The sequence below is a fragment of the Myripristis murdjan genome, chromosome 20 (assembly GCF_902150065.1).
Source record: "Myripristis murdjan chromosome 20, fMyrMur1.1, whole genome shotgun sequence".
Lineage (NCBI taxonomy): Eukaryota > Metazoa > Chordata > Actinopteri > Holocentriformes > Holocentridae > Myripristis > Myripristis murdjan.
The window spans coordinates 11,327,135-11,345,032 of record NC_043999.1 but is presented as its reverse complement, the minus strand read 5'-3'; the positions used below and the strand labels follow the sequence as shown (position 1 = coordinate 11,345,032).

The following is a 17,898-nucleotide window of genomic DNA, read 5'->3' as shown; positions in this document are numbered from 1 at the left end:
TGGGAAGCTCTGCTGAAATTTCATAAGGTGTTAAAATTTGATGGACGTGGTTAAGAGAAAGACATTAAACGAGAGGCTGTTTTATATCAGGGGCAGAGATAGTGACATGGTAGTGGGGATAGTAACGTAGAACCCTACATGTCACATGAAAGGGTTACAGCAAGATATATATCCTCGAGGCATGAGCATTTTTTATTTGTTGTGTGCACTTTGTGTTGTGCACGTGTGTGTATATTAATAACACCTGTGTCCTCTCTGGGATTAGTCACTTAGCCTCTGTAAATAAAGAGAACTGATTATGCTGACAACCAAAGCATGAATTAAAGCTAAGACATTAAATTAAAAGCCTGAGCGAAGTTTCTGGTGTGTTATTAATCCACTAATTAACATAAGGCATCAGCAGCAGCCTGAACAAGCCCAGCCAAGAACACTGCCAAGGTTGCACATAAATGAGAATGAAACCTGGGCATTTTACAGTATATATCGTCAGACCCCACTGCAATTTGCAATGCATGTTTAAGAGAACTATTAATGTCAGAAACATCTACCATGGTAATGAGCGAAAGAGAAAGAAAAAATTAATGAAAACTTGTTGATGACTGATACAAAAATGGAGATTCCCACCGGTTAGCAGGCAAGGGAGCTGACAAAGAGTGTCGATAATGCAGCCTTCAAAACATTTTTTCAGCCTTGGATCACTGCTCATGTCATTCATTTTGCAAAAGCACAATCTAAGTGAAGTGCTCATTATCTGGGTTTCCATCCAAAATGTCTGGCATATTTTAAGTGCATTCGAGTTCAGATTTATTTAGAGTCCAAAATCAGTTGGGCTCCCTTGCTGTTGCATGGCCCATACAGATAAATGACGTCGGTATTACAAAACGGTGGACTGTATTACAATTATTGTAGCTCTTTGATAGTTATGTGGTGAATGAACAGGCTGGTGATTAATCACGAAGGGGAGGTGTTCTCTGCCTGGTGATGCATGACAACACACCTCCTCAAAGCAGTTCACAGTTCAGCATTTTACAGAGCAGCATAAAGTCTCCTCCAATGTCGTGTTTGTTGCCTGACAGAGGAATGGCGGCTCCTCGGCTCTCCGATACATCGCTGTCAATAAAGTGTTTCCATCTGCCATTTAGGACATTAACACACACACATTAACAAAGGCAAAAACCACCTCGAGTGAGTATTAAACCTTTTTTTTTTTCTTAGTTTGCTGTTTCCATCAACCAAAATGTGCATAGAATACACTGATGGAAACAGAGAAGGAATTGACAGGCCAGATTTGGAGGACCTGTAACATCTGTATGGTGTAGCAAACAGAACTGCAGTGTATGGGTAAGAAACTGACCTTTAATCAACTGTTACAACCCCAAGTTGGTCTAGGGGATAAAGGGAGTAACATAAAACTAGATGACGGATTTGAGGAGTCAGTAAGTTAAAGTTTCCAAACTTTTATTGCCCGGCTTCGAAGCATAAGTTTATCTTCAGGGAGAGCCTCAGGCCAACATAACAAACCAAACACCCCTAACTACAAAACAAATCCACAATACTGAAAGTGCCCACAAAAGAAAAGGTTACAATGCTAAATCTAAACTTCCCATAAAAACAGGAGAACAGACGGTTACAAAAATGTCAGCTCTCCCCTACAGAGCCTCCTGCCAAGGTCCACAAGGTAAAAGTTAAATCATAAAAACAGCAATGCAGGGTAAATAGGACAGGTAACTGAAATTTAATAACCACATGGACAAAAAATACAAACACACAAATGCCCCAACCAAAAAGGGGTGAAGTGCAGCTCCTCAAGCCTTACATCCCCCAGGTTGACTGATTGACCTTATAGGTAATTTGGCTGCACTGACTGATAACACCATGGAGGAGGATCCAGAGCTGAGGCCCACAGAGCCTGAGGAGCGCCTATCTCTATTTTCACATCATTACACAATGTGACTCTCACACGTGTTTTAGTGGAGCGACACACACTTTGCTGCTGGAGGAGACAGAGCCACAGGCTGTATTTTATCTTTCAGCAGAGTAGGGGTTTCTGGCAAATCTTTACCTACTACCAAGGTTCTTGGAGAATGGAGAAAGTCTACTGAAATCAATGGTCCAACAACACTTGTAGCATAACAGCAACTTTATTGATAAGACCAACACGCCTTCATCAGGGTCATGGGATGATTTTGGCTCACCAAAACATGTGTTAGTCTATTATTAAGGTTCTTCTTTATGCTCTAAGTGTGTCTGGAGCTTTGGTCTGTGTTTGGTGTCTTGTTTCTGCACACTGCATGAGTGGAAGCAGAATAACAGCTCGCAGCTGCACAGGATGACCAGTCTGGGAGCTCCTGTGTCTGACTGGAGTCCTCAGACTGTATCCATAGTGAAATCACCAGCTGTCCTTTTATAGTGCTCTTTGATGTTTCAAAAGCAGATATATTAATCATTTCTAACTAAATTACCTTGCTTTTTAAATGTGCACACGGGCGAGAAGAGCTACTTATCTCATTTAATGATTGCAGCTGATTGTAGCCAATAACATTTGCTCAAAGGAGAACTCCAGGCATTTGTAAAGGAATAGAGAACATAAAAAGAAATAATCACATAAATATGTGACCTTTTGAAACTCTACATGTATAACACAATGGTTTAAAAGCTTATAATAGCACAATGTGTCCATTTGATCTCTAACGTGTGGTTGTAGTGTTGTTTGCAGGGTGAGCCGTGACATGCAAAGACAATGCAATACATGTTTTTCACTTAAACACTTAACCATACAAGTGCCAGGGGCATTCCCTCTCCCAGAATCTGAGCATATGGTGTTTATTACAGTCATATCAGCATATGACAGCTATGATGGTCTCTATTCATAAAACCTAACTAGTTCTTCCCCCTGGCAGATACTCTGTACATGAAAACCAAATAAAACTGCAGTACAGGAGTCTTGCTGTTCAATGAACTGCCCCATACAACCACAGTCTGCACAGCTTTCCAGTTAAAATAATAATAACACATACATGGACATTTAAAAACACTGTTCTGGCCTTTCTCAGCCTAAAACCAGCATATTGAGTGAGACAGCATCTTGGAATCAGTGGGACTGCATGCTGATGGTATAACTGAGCTATTTATTGAACTTTTCAGAGGAATGCACTCTACAAGACAAAAAATGAATGGCGTGTTTCCATCACTTTATTTAGAGAAAATTATTTTTTTTATGTTCAAGGAAAATAAAGCAGACTGAACAGTTTGTGTTTAGTTGGTCAAATGTTTTTCTGAGCTGGGTTGATTTTTCAACAAGATAATCCAGGTGCCTCTGTTCCTGCTGTGTTTCACGTGATGGTCCTCATGACAATTATTTGGCCTGCCGGCATAATTTCCACTAGTATTTTTCAGCTTGTAAAAACTGGGTAAGGCTTTTAAAATTCTCAATGCCGGTCTTGTTTGTGTTATTGGCAGTGTAGTGTGACTTGAATGCCTGATTCATGGAGAGTGTAATTCAAAATGTGATTTGGATACTGGAAATACATTCCTCTTATTCATGTTTTTTAGCCACTTGTTTTTTTTTTCTTTCTTTATTATTATTATTTCTAATTTTAAGTTAATTTTAAGTGTTTCATGTTGAAATGCATTTTTGCCTTTTATTGTGTATTTTAAAATGCATGTGTGGGCATATTCTGAAATAAGTATTGCATGAAAAGTTTTTTATTTAGAATATGAATCCACATATGATTTAATTCTTTGAGCAGCTGTCACATTCAAGTCTGCGCTGTCCAACCCACACAGAAAGACATCAGCCTTTTCCAGGGCTTAGATAGACAGCTGAGTGTGCTTTTTGTTGTTGCCATCTAATCTATTTTATATAAGTATCCCCAGGCATACAGTATGCCTAACCAAGGCCAAAATATTAAGCTGAAATGAAGAATAATCCCAAGTGCTGGAAGCAATGCCATCTCTACACATTACAGAGGTTGGGTGGCATAACAATTGAGGAGATTGAACTCAACTGGAAAACCTGTGTTGAATCTCCAGTATCAGCAAGCATCTGACCTGTTGAAGTGTCCTAGAGCAAGACACTGAACACACACACACACACACACACACACAAATCCTGTGATCCCACCACTGAAACATCTATCAGGACTGTCTTGCCCCCAAACAGCTATTAGATGGAGAATTTTCTGCAGACGGTCAGTCAGGTCAGCGCAGAGTCACTTTGTGTGTCTGCCGTGAGAATCTTTCAGTATTGATTGTTTTGGGGCTTAACAGGTTCTTTTCTGTGCTTATTCCAAAAAACAGGCTTACTGGTGCAATCAATCTCTCCTCTAACTCCACTGAATCAATCAGTGAGGGCAATCACTGACTGTACTGGAAATTTATGAAGTACAGACCCACAACCTTTCACTGGTCTCTGCAGCAGTGCCATGTGGTAGTTCATTCTAGGTTTCTTTCATCCTCAGTCTGGCAAACTATTTTTCACTTTAAACACATTTTTGGACACCTCTGCAGGAAGGCAAAAGGCACTCAAACAAGATTAATGGCATCCATAGGGCTGGACAATGAACCAAAAGAAAGCCATTTTGCCTGCTGCAGAAAGGACCACTCAGGTAATTGTGCTTGGGAGAAAAAGCCTGAATCATTTGAATGAAATTAAACTTTTCATCCTCCTGACATTCAAGTCAAATCTGGGCTTCCAGTGGTAACAAGCTTAATGTGTGTGTTAAGTGTGTGTATGCATGTGTGTGTGACAGAGAGAGAGAACGCATCTCTGTGCATTTCCCCCGCTGGTGCAATGGGTTTTAGTATGCATATCAATAATAACCTAATAACACAGAAAGAAATGACTGAAACATTTCCATCCAGTGTCATTTTTTGCAACACTAGTGTTATTCTGCCTTGTTTTGTGATGTTGACATGCGGTTCAAGTAAATTCCTGGAGTTGGTGAAACCGCAGTGGAAACAAGTGGAACCAACCCACCCCACTGGCAGAAGCCTTCACTCATTTCAAGGAAACCAAGATTTCAAGCTCAATAGGGAACCAAATGACTTGAACATCCTTGGTGATTATCTGTATAAGCCCTGTCTTTGCTCTCACCAGATGTTTCGTGTTTGGTGTTGGGCTGTCCTCTCATAGTTTTGATGATTATTCTTGGAACCATGGGATTTCTTAAGAACCTTTCTCATGAATGGATGAATCAAAGACTATTGACACAATAAAGTTGATATATGGGAAGTATAAATGAAAATAACTAACAGTGAGAAAGCTGAAAACTGCAGTACAAAAATATGCAGTTCAACTAATGAGAATGCGTTTTGGATTTTGAGTCCATACAGTCCTGCAATACAAGACCCAGGGGTCCCAACGGCATGAGAACATTTAACTTAGCCTCGACTTGGCAACTACCAAGGAAGCCATTATAAGGATTGGCTTATAAGGGGTTAAAAGATCAGAGATATCACTGAGGGCAAGGCCTTGAACAACCAGAAAGGTTAACAATAAAATCTTAAAATCAATTCCAAAAATGATAGTAAACCAATGTCAGGATACCAAATGGGTGTATGGATGGGCCCTCCTCTTTGTTATGTTCAAAAGTGTCACTCCATGATTTTGCACAATCTGGAGCTGTGGCCACAGTTTATTTTTTTGGTGCAGGTAAATAAGATGTGTCAGTAATCAAGATGAGGAGATAAAAGCATGTATGATTCTCTCTGCTTCGTTAAGCGACAGGACTGATCTAATTTTGGCAATATTCTGTATGGGTGGAGACAGCTTCAGCTTTTTGGAATGATGTTCAGGGTTTGAAATCTGATCAAAGATGATGGTTACATTTTTAGACAGCCTTGATATCTGTCAAGGGAGTAGGATACTGCTGGTTTGTACTGAAATGCATTCATGGCCAGTTACAAAAACTTTGGCTTTGTCGGAGTTTAACTGCAGAACGATCTGAGAAATCCATCCCTTAACAGAAATGTAATATGGCCAAACTACCGGAGTGATTTGATTTTACTGACAGATATTGCTGAGTCATTGGTACAGCAGCAATAGGCAATATCATCCCGGAGGAGACAAGAGCCATGATAGCTTATATAATAACAATATAACTGGTCCTAGAGTTGAGCCTTGGGGTACACCGTGTCCCTAAAGATGTGGAGGAGCCTTGTTTAAGATGAGAGACAATCTCAGAAACACCTGCACACCTCATATATCTGTAAATCAGAATGCTATAAGCAGTGGTATTAAATTCTGCATTTCAGTTGAGCAGCAGTAGCAGAAAACACACACACACGCACACACGCACACACACATACACCTGCGTCTGCATTCATTGGGAGAATATTAAAAGCTTTGAGGAAGGTGGTTTTGGTGCTGATGAAAAGTTGGCTGCAGTTTGTTCAAAATTATTATTCCTTGTCATGATTTCTTTTTATTAGAGGTGCTTTAAAACTACTTATCCCAGAAACTTAGAGATGAAAGGCAAATTGGAAATGAAGGAGCTTCAGAGTCAGAGTAATGAGGGACACAGCCAGTTGTCAGGGAGCTATTTACATCACAGAGTGTGCCAGGTCCTTCAGCTGCAATGACCTCTGAGGTATTTGATGGGTTTATATTCAAGCAGAAATATTGTATGCATATGTTTTTGCAGAGAAATTGTGGTAAATCTGCTGAGCTGTCCGTGTGAGGGCAGGGTATTTCAGAGTGTTCGTGGTGGAAGGGCAATCTTATATCAAATACTCTCAATCTGTCACAGAGGAAACAGGAAAAAACAGCATTAGCAGAGTTCATCAGATATTGTGCAAGAAATTCAATCTGATAGAAATAACCTGTGTCTTCCATTCATCTTATTGAACAGACTAGGTTATAGGCAGTATACACACTGTGATAGCACTTTTGATTGTTTTCTTATGGGGGAGATATCCCTCAGTGCAACACACATTTTTGTAATTCAGCTTTTGAATTTATAGGATCCTTAATAGGCCACATTTAGACTTGACACCAATGAATACCAGCCAGTTTTTAGGAATAATTTCTCTTAAACAGACCTGGCCATCACTCTCAAGCTGAAACTCGATATGATCAAATGGCTACATGATGGGGGTCAAGCACAATTACATTACATTACATATACATGTAAAATAGTTAGAATTAACAAACTACAAATGGGGAAATTCATTTAAACACTCAAGATCAATATTTGCCTTCAGCTTATAACTGGCATTGGTAAAAGGCATGAAGGCTTTTTCCAATTTAACAGAGTCAAGTGATGAATAGAAAGAGTCATGTTGCCACCTGGTGGATGATATAAAGAAAAAAAATGTTAGGAATGTCTAAATACAGTGAATGAAAAATGGAGACAAACAGGGAGGTGAGGGAGATGAACAGAATCAATGCTGGCTGACCGCTCCATGTGAATTCCCTTTCACTGAGCAACAGTGGTGGCATCTAAAGGACCAAAGAAGAGGAGTAGTTCAGAGAGCTCATGGATTTAGGTGTGTTAAAACTGAGTGAAGTTTCAACATGGGCTTTTTCAGTATTTTTCAATATATATACTGCTGGTTTTTTGTTTGTTCTTTTAACATTTTCTTTATTGAAAAAGGTGAGAAATTAAACAGCATCATCATGAGCGTTAAATTTCCTCTATACCTGTACATCCTGACATGTATATATCTTGATTAACTGCATACAATTCTCAATGGTGTATATATACAATCCATTTTTCCCAGCACTTTTCATTTTTCAAGCCTATTAAAGTGAGACCTTGTCTTGTACACTTGTACACACAAGTATTTATCTTGTTCTCCAATAGCATCTGGACTGTTTATTAGTATCTGAATGTTCTTTACTTCCTGAGGACTGAATTGATATACACTATATTACCAAAAGTATTCGCTCACCCATTCAAATGATCAGAATCAGGTGTCCTAATCACTTGGCCTGGCCACAGGTGTATAAAATCAAGCACTCAGGCATGCAGACTGTGAAACAAGACATTTGTGAAAGAATGGGCCGCTCTCAGGAGCTCAGTGAATTCCAGCGTGGAACTGTCATAGGATGCCACCTGTGCAACAAATCCAGTCGTGAAATTTCCTCGCTCCTAAATATTCCACAGTCAACTGTCAGCTCTATTATAACAAAATGGGAGCGTTTGGGAACAACAGCAACTCAGCCACGAAGTGGTAGGCCACGTAAAGTGACGGAGAGGGGTCAGCGGATGCTGAAGCACATAGTGCAAAGAGGTCGCCGACTTTCTGCACAGTCAATTGCTACAGAGCTACAAACTTCATGTGACCTTCAGATTAGCCCAAGTACAGTACGCAGAGAGCTTCATGGAATGGGTTTCCATGGCCGAGCAGCTGCAGCCAAGCCACACATCACCAAGTGCAATGCAAAGCGTCGGATGCAATGGTGTAAAGCACGCCGCCACTGGCCTCTAGAGCAGTGGAGACGCGTTCTCTGGAGTGATGAATCACGCTTTTCCATCTGGCAATCTGATGGACAAGTCTGGGTTTGGAGGTTGCCAGGAGAACGGTACATTTCAGACTGCATTGTGCCGACTGTGAAATTTGGTGGAGGAGGAATTATGGTGTGGGGTTGTTTTTCAGGAGCTGGGCTTGGCCCCTTAGTTCCAGTGAAAGGAACTTTGAATGCTTCAGGATACCAAAACATTTTGGACAATTCCATGCTCCCAACCTTGTGGGAACAGTTTGGAGCGGGCCCCTTCCTCTTCCAACATGACTGTGCACCAGTGCACAAAGCAAGGTCCATAAAGACATGGATGACAGAGTCTGGTGTGGATGAACTTGACTGGCCTGCACAGAGTCCTGACCTGAACCCGATAGAACACCTTTGGGATGAATTAGAGCGGAGACTGAGAGCCAGGCCTTCTCGACCAACATCAGTGTGTGACCTCACCAATGCGCTTTTGGAAGAATGGTCAAAAATTCCTATAAACACTCTCCTCAACCTTGTGGACAGTCTTCCCAGAAGAGTTGAAGCTGTAATAGCTGCAAAAGGTGGACCGACATCATATTGAACTCTATGGGTTAGGAATGGGATGGCACTTCAGTTCATAGTATGAGTAAAGGCAGGTGAGCGAATACTTTTGGTAATATAGTGTACCTATAGTGTGGCTTCCAGGGTCCTCCATTTGGATTCATACTCTGGATTACACCAGCATCAATGGTTTCAGTTGTGCTGCCTAAGAATATTACTGCAGGTATTGAAGACAAACCTCGAACTCATGCCATCCCTATCAGTGAAACAATGTTTCAAATATGTCGACCAGCAGTGCTTGGAAAAGGATTCTTGACGGTACATCCTATTGGAAGGATAATCCATCTTGAAAAAAAAAAAAAAAAAAAGAGAAATGAATTTAAGACTGGTCTTCTGCCAAGGGTTTTCACCTGACTAAATTTACTCTGCCATGCCTCATTTTTAAGTCTCCATCAGTTCACCTCCATGCTCACCAGTGATAGAAGTTGTGCACTCATGACAGTCACGCATTAGTTATGCCTGCCATTGCAAAGCCGCTGCAAATTTGATACCATGGAGGAGTTTTAGGAGAGTCTTTGTGTCGTCTCACATTATAGTTTATGTGTAAGCGAGCCAATGTGTATCCTTGTTCAAACAATTGATCTTTGTTGTGTTGAAGACATATATTTGGACTGAACTGCATGGCTTGATCTGTGACCCACAGGCAGCCCTAAGACACTAATGGATATTTAATCCACTGATTGAGGATAGTGCACTGAAAATATTTGTTCCTTCACAATGAAAGAAGTGAAAGTATTCCTGCCGTCAAGTGCAGTCTTTTCTGTTGAATGAACTTTAAAATTAATCTTACAATTTGGAAAAAGCGGGAGTAATGACATGTTTTAAGGAAGAAACCAGGGTTCAAAACAAAATTTTATTAAAAACAAAACAGAAATGCGTGACCCAGATTACACCCGTCAGCACACTGATTGAAAGTATATGATCAGTTCTCTTGCTTTGTGAGATCAAGGTAAAAACCACATACTTACACCTGCAGAGAGACTGGGTCTGGGCAGTCCCTCTGTTGCCTGTTAGTTTAAAAATACCTTATTACACAATATTGAGCAATATATTCTAGAGACCCAGAGGCACTCCAAGACCAAGATGGACACCACTTTCTCATCATCATATTCACCATCATTCTCAGCACTCTGATTCAGAATCCATTTAACAATGAAACTCATGCACCTGCTCCTTCTTGTACCCATTTTGGCCATTGTGGAACTAAGAGAAGGTATACAAGGTTTCAAAGTGACACGTGCATAGATCTGTTAGCGAGTTAAGGGAATTCTCACATCAGGTCAATGGAGTAACAAACCCTGATCGTAAAAGAGGGAAACAAGGGTAAAAAACCATGGAAAAACTGTAAGACTGACTTGCACAGGCTCACACACAGTCCTCCAGATGAGTTTGCATTTCCTATGGATTTTTTTTTTTTTTTTACATTTTGGGTGGTTGTTTGGGCCTATTGGTTAAGGTTAAGATTGGGATTGGGAATACGTTGGTATGGCTAACATTAGGAAAAGGTTGCAGGGAATGAATGTAACTCAATTAAAAATGCTTTCGCTATCCTAGGAAATGCAAACTCGCGTTCTCCAGATACTCAGACCAGCACGGTTAAGGCCGAGGCTTCGACAAGTACTGTAGTAACAATACAACCTATTTGAAGGCCTACACACTGAGTTAGGATCATCATAATGCTACGCCATTGGAAACCTCAGTCAAGATGGGTAAATAGAAAACCATTGCATACATGCCAAGCTTTGAGGTGTTGTGGCACATCTCATGCAAGGGAGTCTAACCCTGAGCCTTCAAGGTCAACAAGGGCTATGGTGCTTTTTCAAGAGTATGCACCTGTTTGAATGTAGCTTATTCTGATCCCTTAACTCAGAAAGTACCAAGTACTTTAAGAGAAATATGAGCAACAATGGCTATAGAACATGGTAAATGCAAAGCTCATTAAAACGCACAATATTAGCCACAAACACTTGTAGAGCACCCGTGACTGTCTCTTTAATACAACATAGGTCTACATGTTAACTTCTGCTGTGATTACCAATCTGCCCTGCCTGACACTGACAGTCTATAAATGCAAGAACAATGCTCAATAAAATAAAAATTAAATAAAAAAAATCATAATGCAGTACTGACAAAACATACTGTGTACATTAAAATACTGTTAAAAAACTGAGTTTTACACTGGTATTTAATATGTTGTTGCATATGAAACGGGGTTGAAAGGTATTGGCCAATTTTTCATGTTTTGCAAAACTCAGTGTATGGCTGATGTAACTCGAGTTTGTTCCAGGTTTTTAGGTCAAAGATTGCACAAAGAAAATGAACCTGGACCATTTGGCTGAAAAACGTACATGAAGCCTGGAGGTTCACAGTTAACAGGGAGGGAGATTCATACCTCTTGACACTTTGTTTACCACATTTAAGTACTGCACCAATAGGTTCAAATGTAAGAATAACCACCATCAATGTAGCTTATGAAACTGAGATCTTGTGTAACAGACATCAATATCTGTATTAATGATGAGAACATAGAAAAATGATACCATAATGCTATTGTTTAAAACCCCAATCAGGTCTGTGCAATGTAACTGAGAACTTAATGCCACCTTACCCATCCAAATTGTTTTTACAATACTACAGTGTGCGAGTCATTATCCCTTTGTTTGTCTTATCAAATATGACCTGAACATGAACAAACTTCTGTGGAGGCAATGGAAAGAAAAAAAGAAAAAAAAAAATCAATACAAAGCTGCACCATATGATCCACAAAAGTTGACCATCCTTGCAATGTTCATAGCATATTCTGATATGATATGGTATGATGTAACATGATATGTATGTAGTGTTGATGATCAGCATCCCCTGCTGTCCTGCTTTGCACGGGATAGTCTCCACTCAGACAATTTTTCCTCGTCTAAAATAATAATAATAATAATGAAAACAATAAAAAATAAAATTGATTGCTAGTTACATGATCGGTACAGAGTTCTGGTCAAGTTTCCTTTGACAAGTATTTGTGAGGAGTAGCAGCTCCATTGCAACAAGTACAGTCTTGGTGGAGCTAAGTGGCAACACTTTGCTTCCATGCAGTCTTGATAGGTCAGAGTTGAACTTCTGTTGCTAACAAAAAACAAAACATAAAAACCGAAAAAACAGCCAGTTGGGAAAAGCTGGTGCGCCACCTTGATAGTGGTGCATGTAGTCAGAAAGTCAAAGGCTGAGGGAGGGGCTATCTGAGTCCAGCCCTTGAGGTCATCCACTCAAGGCCTTGGCATAACCTGAAACAAACAAACAAAAGAAAAAAACACTGACATATTGAATGACTTAATTTAAGACTTCTTCTCACACCAATGGAGGCTCATATAACTTGTTCTAACACTGGATTATTAACATGGTGGTTAAAAAGATACTGCTGTGTGAAACCATGAGGTCACAAACTTTACATACCTGGTCCATTGCTACTATAACACAATATATCCCAAATATATGTGACTATGTTGCTACTGCAAATGGGGGAGGTGCCTGCAGCTGATGAATAGGTTTGGGACTTGATAGGAGTTAATGAATGTCAACTGCTTAATTACTGACTGTGATATAAAACATGTGTCCCTCCTCTTGTGGCCCTTTCAGGCTGAGTGCTCTACTACAGTGAAAGCCATGTATAGCAGCACTCCATGAATATTTAAAAATGTCAGGGCTTAGCTTCAATTTGCCATTTCCACTTTGGCTTCTTCAAGTTAAAAACCTTCAGGCATGAAGCCCAGTCTAGACCAAAGTGTCGTGATTTTTAACCAATAAGTATTTTTGGATATTGAGAGGACATCATGTTTTCTTATCTCAGCTTGCATTTTCATAAGGTGGCACCCTTCTTGTTGCTGGAACATCTATCTTCCTTCCACTAGTGTGCCACTATTCCTCCATGGCCATGACTTATTCTGTTATTGAACCGACTCTGCAATTTATCTCAAACTGGAACAAATAAAAATGTTACACTTTTCAAACCAAAGTGATTTATTACTGTGGTACTCAAATTCCCTCAACTCCAAAACTGTTCACACATCACACAACTGACTGACGAAGTGACTAAGAAGTTGTGGCACGATGTGGTGAGGCTCAGGGGGAGAAGAGTGTGTGTTCAGGTCAGCAGTGGAGCTTTTTCCTTGTAGATGAAGCTCACTGCAGTATAGCAATAAAGAGGACAAACTAGACGCAAAGTGGTTTCACTATTTCTGTAACTTTTTCCAAACGTTTGCTATACACTTCAGCTATAAGGAAACTGCTCCTGTATTGCATACAACTGAACACACTTTACTTGTTTTAAGATTGCTTGACTTTAGTGTCACTCACACACTTCAAACATGAGGGAAGAATGGATAAAAACAAAAGACTATGATTAATTAAATATAAAAACACACCACTGATAAAGAATATAATGAGAAAAACGGTGACTCAGGACATCAGTGAGACAAATGTGTTTTAATCCGATAACTTCTGGAAATGTTGAGACCAGTTACTCAACAGAACTGAGCGTTTCTTGCCAAGCCTAAAGTTAATGCATTTAAGCGTGTCTGCAACATATGTAACTGTCATGTTGAGCTGCCTCTGGAGTGTGTCTCTCTTACCCCTCTCCTGTGAGAGCGCAGCAGGACTGGATGTGCCAGGGGTGGTCTTTGATGGAGCTCAGGGTGAGGTATTTGGAGATCTCCGCTGCAGACATACAGTCCTTCATATCCTGCTTATTGGCAAATATCAACACAGCTGCTTTCCGCAGGTCCTAAGGGGCAGTAGAGGGAGAGAACGGAGAACAATGAAACCATGACCCTGCACTCTGCACACCATTTTACCACAGCCTCTGAACAATGTGATGGAGTGGAAACTGATATGGGATTGAGGGCTAATCCTGCAGGAAAATCAATGCCTATGAAACAACAAAGCCCCTTTTGGTTTGCTTTTGTCTTAAAGCTATTCCTCTTAAGTGGTGTGTAAAGTTGGGAGTTTTACCTCATGAGCCAGCATCCTGTAGAGCTCCTCTTTAGAAATGGCCAGCCTTTCTCTGTCTGTGCTGTCCACCACCAGAATGATGAACTGCAGAGTGGAGGAGGCAAAAATCACACTGAGCAACCTTTTCAAAAGCCATTTACAGCATTGCACTGCATCACAGCGGGTGGTTATTTCCTGGCCAAAGGCCTTCACAACGGCCTTGCCCCTGCTGATGGTGACTGCTATGCTAATAGCCCTTGTTGAATAAGAGAGTGACAACAGCAACATGACAAAAGAACAAGAACATCTAATTTTGGAGAGGTGTCAGGGAGTGAAAGAAAGATGGTCGTTTCCTGAGAAAATGCAATGAGGATGAGTATTGCAGTAAGTCAGGAGAGTACAGCTTATGTTGTGTTACAGTAAACTTGGATCTCTTTGAGCTATAGAACTGGTAGACATAAATCCCTGCAGTTTTTAACTTAGCTTTCGTCAAGGTCCTCTACTCCCCTTTTCTCACGAATCATGTTTTTTTTTCCTCCTCTCACTCTGTCCATACACTTTGGAGGCTGACCCTCGCCTTGCCTTTCAGACGGGCCCCTTTGTGGGAGGATGACCTCTGACTTGGGCGGCCCCTGCTGCCGTCTGTGCTCTGAACAAACACGCCAGCTGCCATGCTCAGGGAGGGAACTGCTGCTGGGCACTACTTTTTGTTCCCTCACTGACAACATCTATTAGGGATTAAGAGCCCTGATAGAGTTACACAGCTCTACAACTGCAGCCCACACACCACTGAAACTGTATATGCAGATACAAGGGACAGCATCAAGCCGATCAATTCAGCTTTAACTGAGCTTTAACCTCACTGACAATGTATCTGTGTAATGAGAGCTGTGTAACATGTGTGCTGTCACCTCTGTATTGGAGTAGTAGGTGTTCCACGAGGACCTGAGAGACTCCTGGCCTCCAATATCCCACATCAGAAAGTGAGTGTTCTTCACCACTATTTCTTCCACGTTGCTGCCAATAGTGGGTGACGTATGGACCACCTCATTCATCAGACTAGATAAAACAGAAAAGCATAAAGTCATTTATGTGCTACACAGCACAAACCCCACATGTTTAGGTGTAGAGAAAATGAGGGAGCCAGAGATCGGAGCAGTTATATTAAAAAAGCTACTTACAATTGGTAGAGTATTGTGGTTTTTCCTGCATTGTCTAGTCCGACAATTATAACCTTGTGCTCTGAAAAACATGAAAAACAAAAACAGCGGTACATTAAGTCAGTGACATCCATGAGTCATGGCCTGCTGCTGGGGTTTCAGTGAATGCAAACAACTCAGTCAATCACCAACTTAAAAAGTAGACCCATATCTCACTCTGAAGCAAATGCCCTTCGCTGTTGACCATGCTGTAATAAACAATATCTCACCAAGCCAGGAGTATGTCATAAGAGTATGCCCCATTTCCTTCTTTAGGAAGCCTTCCTGCCATTCACAGCAGTCCATTCAGAATCATAAAGAAGCTGAACTTCCTTCCTTCCTCGCCCTTCAAAGCTACTTGACCTCTTCTCACACACAGCTTGAATTACAGTAATTTGTGCCCATTCATAACCAGCTAACAGTGTTTTAACAACCATGGGATGGTATGGGCTGCTTGTCAAGCAGGCACATAGGACAGACAAAAGTCAGAATTAAAGCTGAAACATACATGCGAGAATACACTGTTGGAGTGTTTTGACATTTCCACCTTCCGAGGCCTCTGGCTGATGAGGAGGAAGGAAGTCTGGTCAGAGGGGCTCGCAATTCTGGCAGTGTTGGCGCACCACACAGGGTTTTGGAGGATGTTAAATTTCTATTGCTTCCTGAGAGAGTGGCTACCCTGTGGTAACCCCCGCACAGCCAACAAGACTAAACAGAACATACTGTCATGTTCTCATCCAACCATCACAATACCTTCACCTCAATGTTACTCTGGCGTCATGCTTTTGTGGCTGTGAACTACATAGATGTACAAAATATATGCAACAATAACTTGCACACCAAACACAAGGAAAATATACCCTGCCATAATATCAGATTACCACTTAGGCCTGGATTGTGATCTCTTTACGTGTGTGAAACCTGACACTGGGGACAGTGTAATCTAGATTTAGAGAGTGGGATTAGTAGCGCTGTGCTGCTCTCCTCTCTGCAAGGTAGAAATGCAAAACAGGCCTAAGGAATCACACCAAAGAGAGTGTTTTCCCTGTTCTGCCAAAATTTCAGCAAACCCACAACTTAACCTATGGTTACAAGCAAACATGTCAGCCTCTGAAAATTAAAAAGACAGTGCACCCATTTGGTTTTATATATGTTATAACTTCACCCAGATGACTGACTGACTGGCCGCATTCTTTGTACAGATGGAGACTGATAACGTTAGCGCTACACAATGCCGTTGATCAAAGAGATTACGTGCCTAAGGATTTTTTATTAACTTAACAAGTCTCCAAGAAGTCAAAGAAAAGTCACTCGTTGGGTCTATCTTAGCTTACACTGCGCTGCAACTCGATGAAAAAGCTCGTACATTATCGAGTGGCCTATTGGGAATTAACGTTATCACGCATCGCTGAGTTGATGTAACGTTAACTGGCCAATATGGCTCGGAAACTGGTTAAAAAGAATATAACAGATGTTGTTTTGTCCCGTAACCGAGACAAACAATGTAGACGGGAGCACCACCCGAGTCAACAAGAGATTTAAGTTCGTAACCTACAGTACGGCTAAATAATATCCCCATCTGGCAGAACGTTAGCTTGTTGCTCACTTTACGCAAGCTAGCAGTTCACACTAACATAGTTTAACGGGTTGGTGAGCCGTTACAACCGAGCTAAGCGGCTTCGTAAAAGTGACCCACCTTGATTGCAGAAGAAACTCCACAGCTTGGCGAATATGAGGCCCATTGTTGAAGACGATGGCAATGTCCTTACAGCTGTGTAACGTTAGCTAGCCGCCGTTAACTGGCTAGCAGCAGCAGCAGCAGCACCGAGCCTCTCCGGTCCACACCGTTCAAACCGTCGCTGGCTGCGGCTAGCTAACATTAGCTGCGCCTCTTGTCCGACAGAAACCTCGCCGACCTCCTCCAACCGGACTCCATGCGCACCGACAGCACCCGAAACGAGACTAGTGTAAACGAAACATGTATTTTTTTTTTCCCTAAGTAAGATAAAAAAATGGCTTGTTTGTGGCGTGCTGTCCGTGAAGGCTCGTCCACCGTGTGAGGTAGCGGCGGAGCGGTGTTGACTCGACACAGGCTTGAACCCGTTAGCTGGTTCACCGCCGCTGCTCGAGAGGCAGCCCCTGCTATCCGGTTACGTCGTGACGTCGTGCCTTATCATTTGCTGGCGTTACGATACACACTGATTTAACCGAGAGAACCTTTGAATATTTAATTAACTTTGTTACCCTATATGCTAAGTTTTTCATTCACAAACAGAAGTTTTCCAAATCTATCCCCAAATTCTTGCCTTTTCAATTAGAACTTAACTCTATGCTCAGAACTATGAGAATAATTAATAACAAGACAAGCAATAAATTAGTGAAAATGTACGATGATTTTTTCTCTGAAGACTCAGTCTAAAGATTATGGATATCCCATGATTCGTCGTATCCCATGATTCGGTCTCTGTTTTATTGTGATAGTTATTTTTCTTTCCCATTTCTTTTCTTTTCTTTTTTTTTTTTATTATATGCTAACAGGAACTGATGCTGTTTACCTTGTGAACTTTGTTTATGTTGTTATTGTAATGTATACAAATGTCCAAATGTCTGTTTGTATTCAAATTTAATAATAAATAAATTAAAAAAAAAATAAAAAATGATTTAACCGAG

At 41.0% G+C, this 17,898-nt stretch overlaps 1 protein-coding gene across 1 annotated transcript; it reads right to left on the bottom strand.

Moving 5' to 3' along the window:
• Positions 1–9,891: 9,891 nt before the first annotated feature.
• On the bottom strand, positions 9,892–17,379 carry arl8 (ADP-ribosylation factor-like 8). Its single transcript, XM_030079331.1, has 6 exons — positions 16,925–17,379; positions 15,211–15,271; positions 14,941–15,088; positions 14,051–14,134; positions 13,672–13,823; positions 9,892–12,327 (listed from the first exon to the last, which is right to left on the bottom strand). Exons 1-6 carry the CDS (start codon positions 16,968–16,970, stop codon positions 12,279–12,281), a joined length of 540 nt encoding a protein of 179 aa, XP_029935191.1. The 5' UTR covers positions 16,971–17,379; the 3' UTR covers positions 9,892–12,278.
• Between the last annotated feature and the right edge of the window lie 519 nt (positions 17,380–17,898).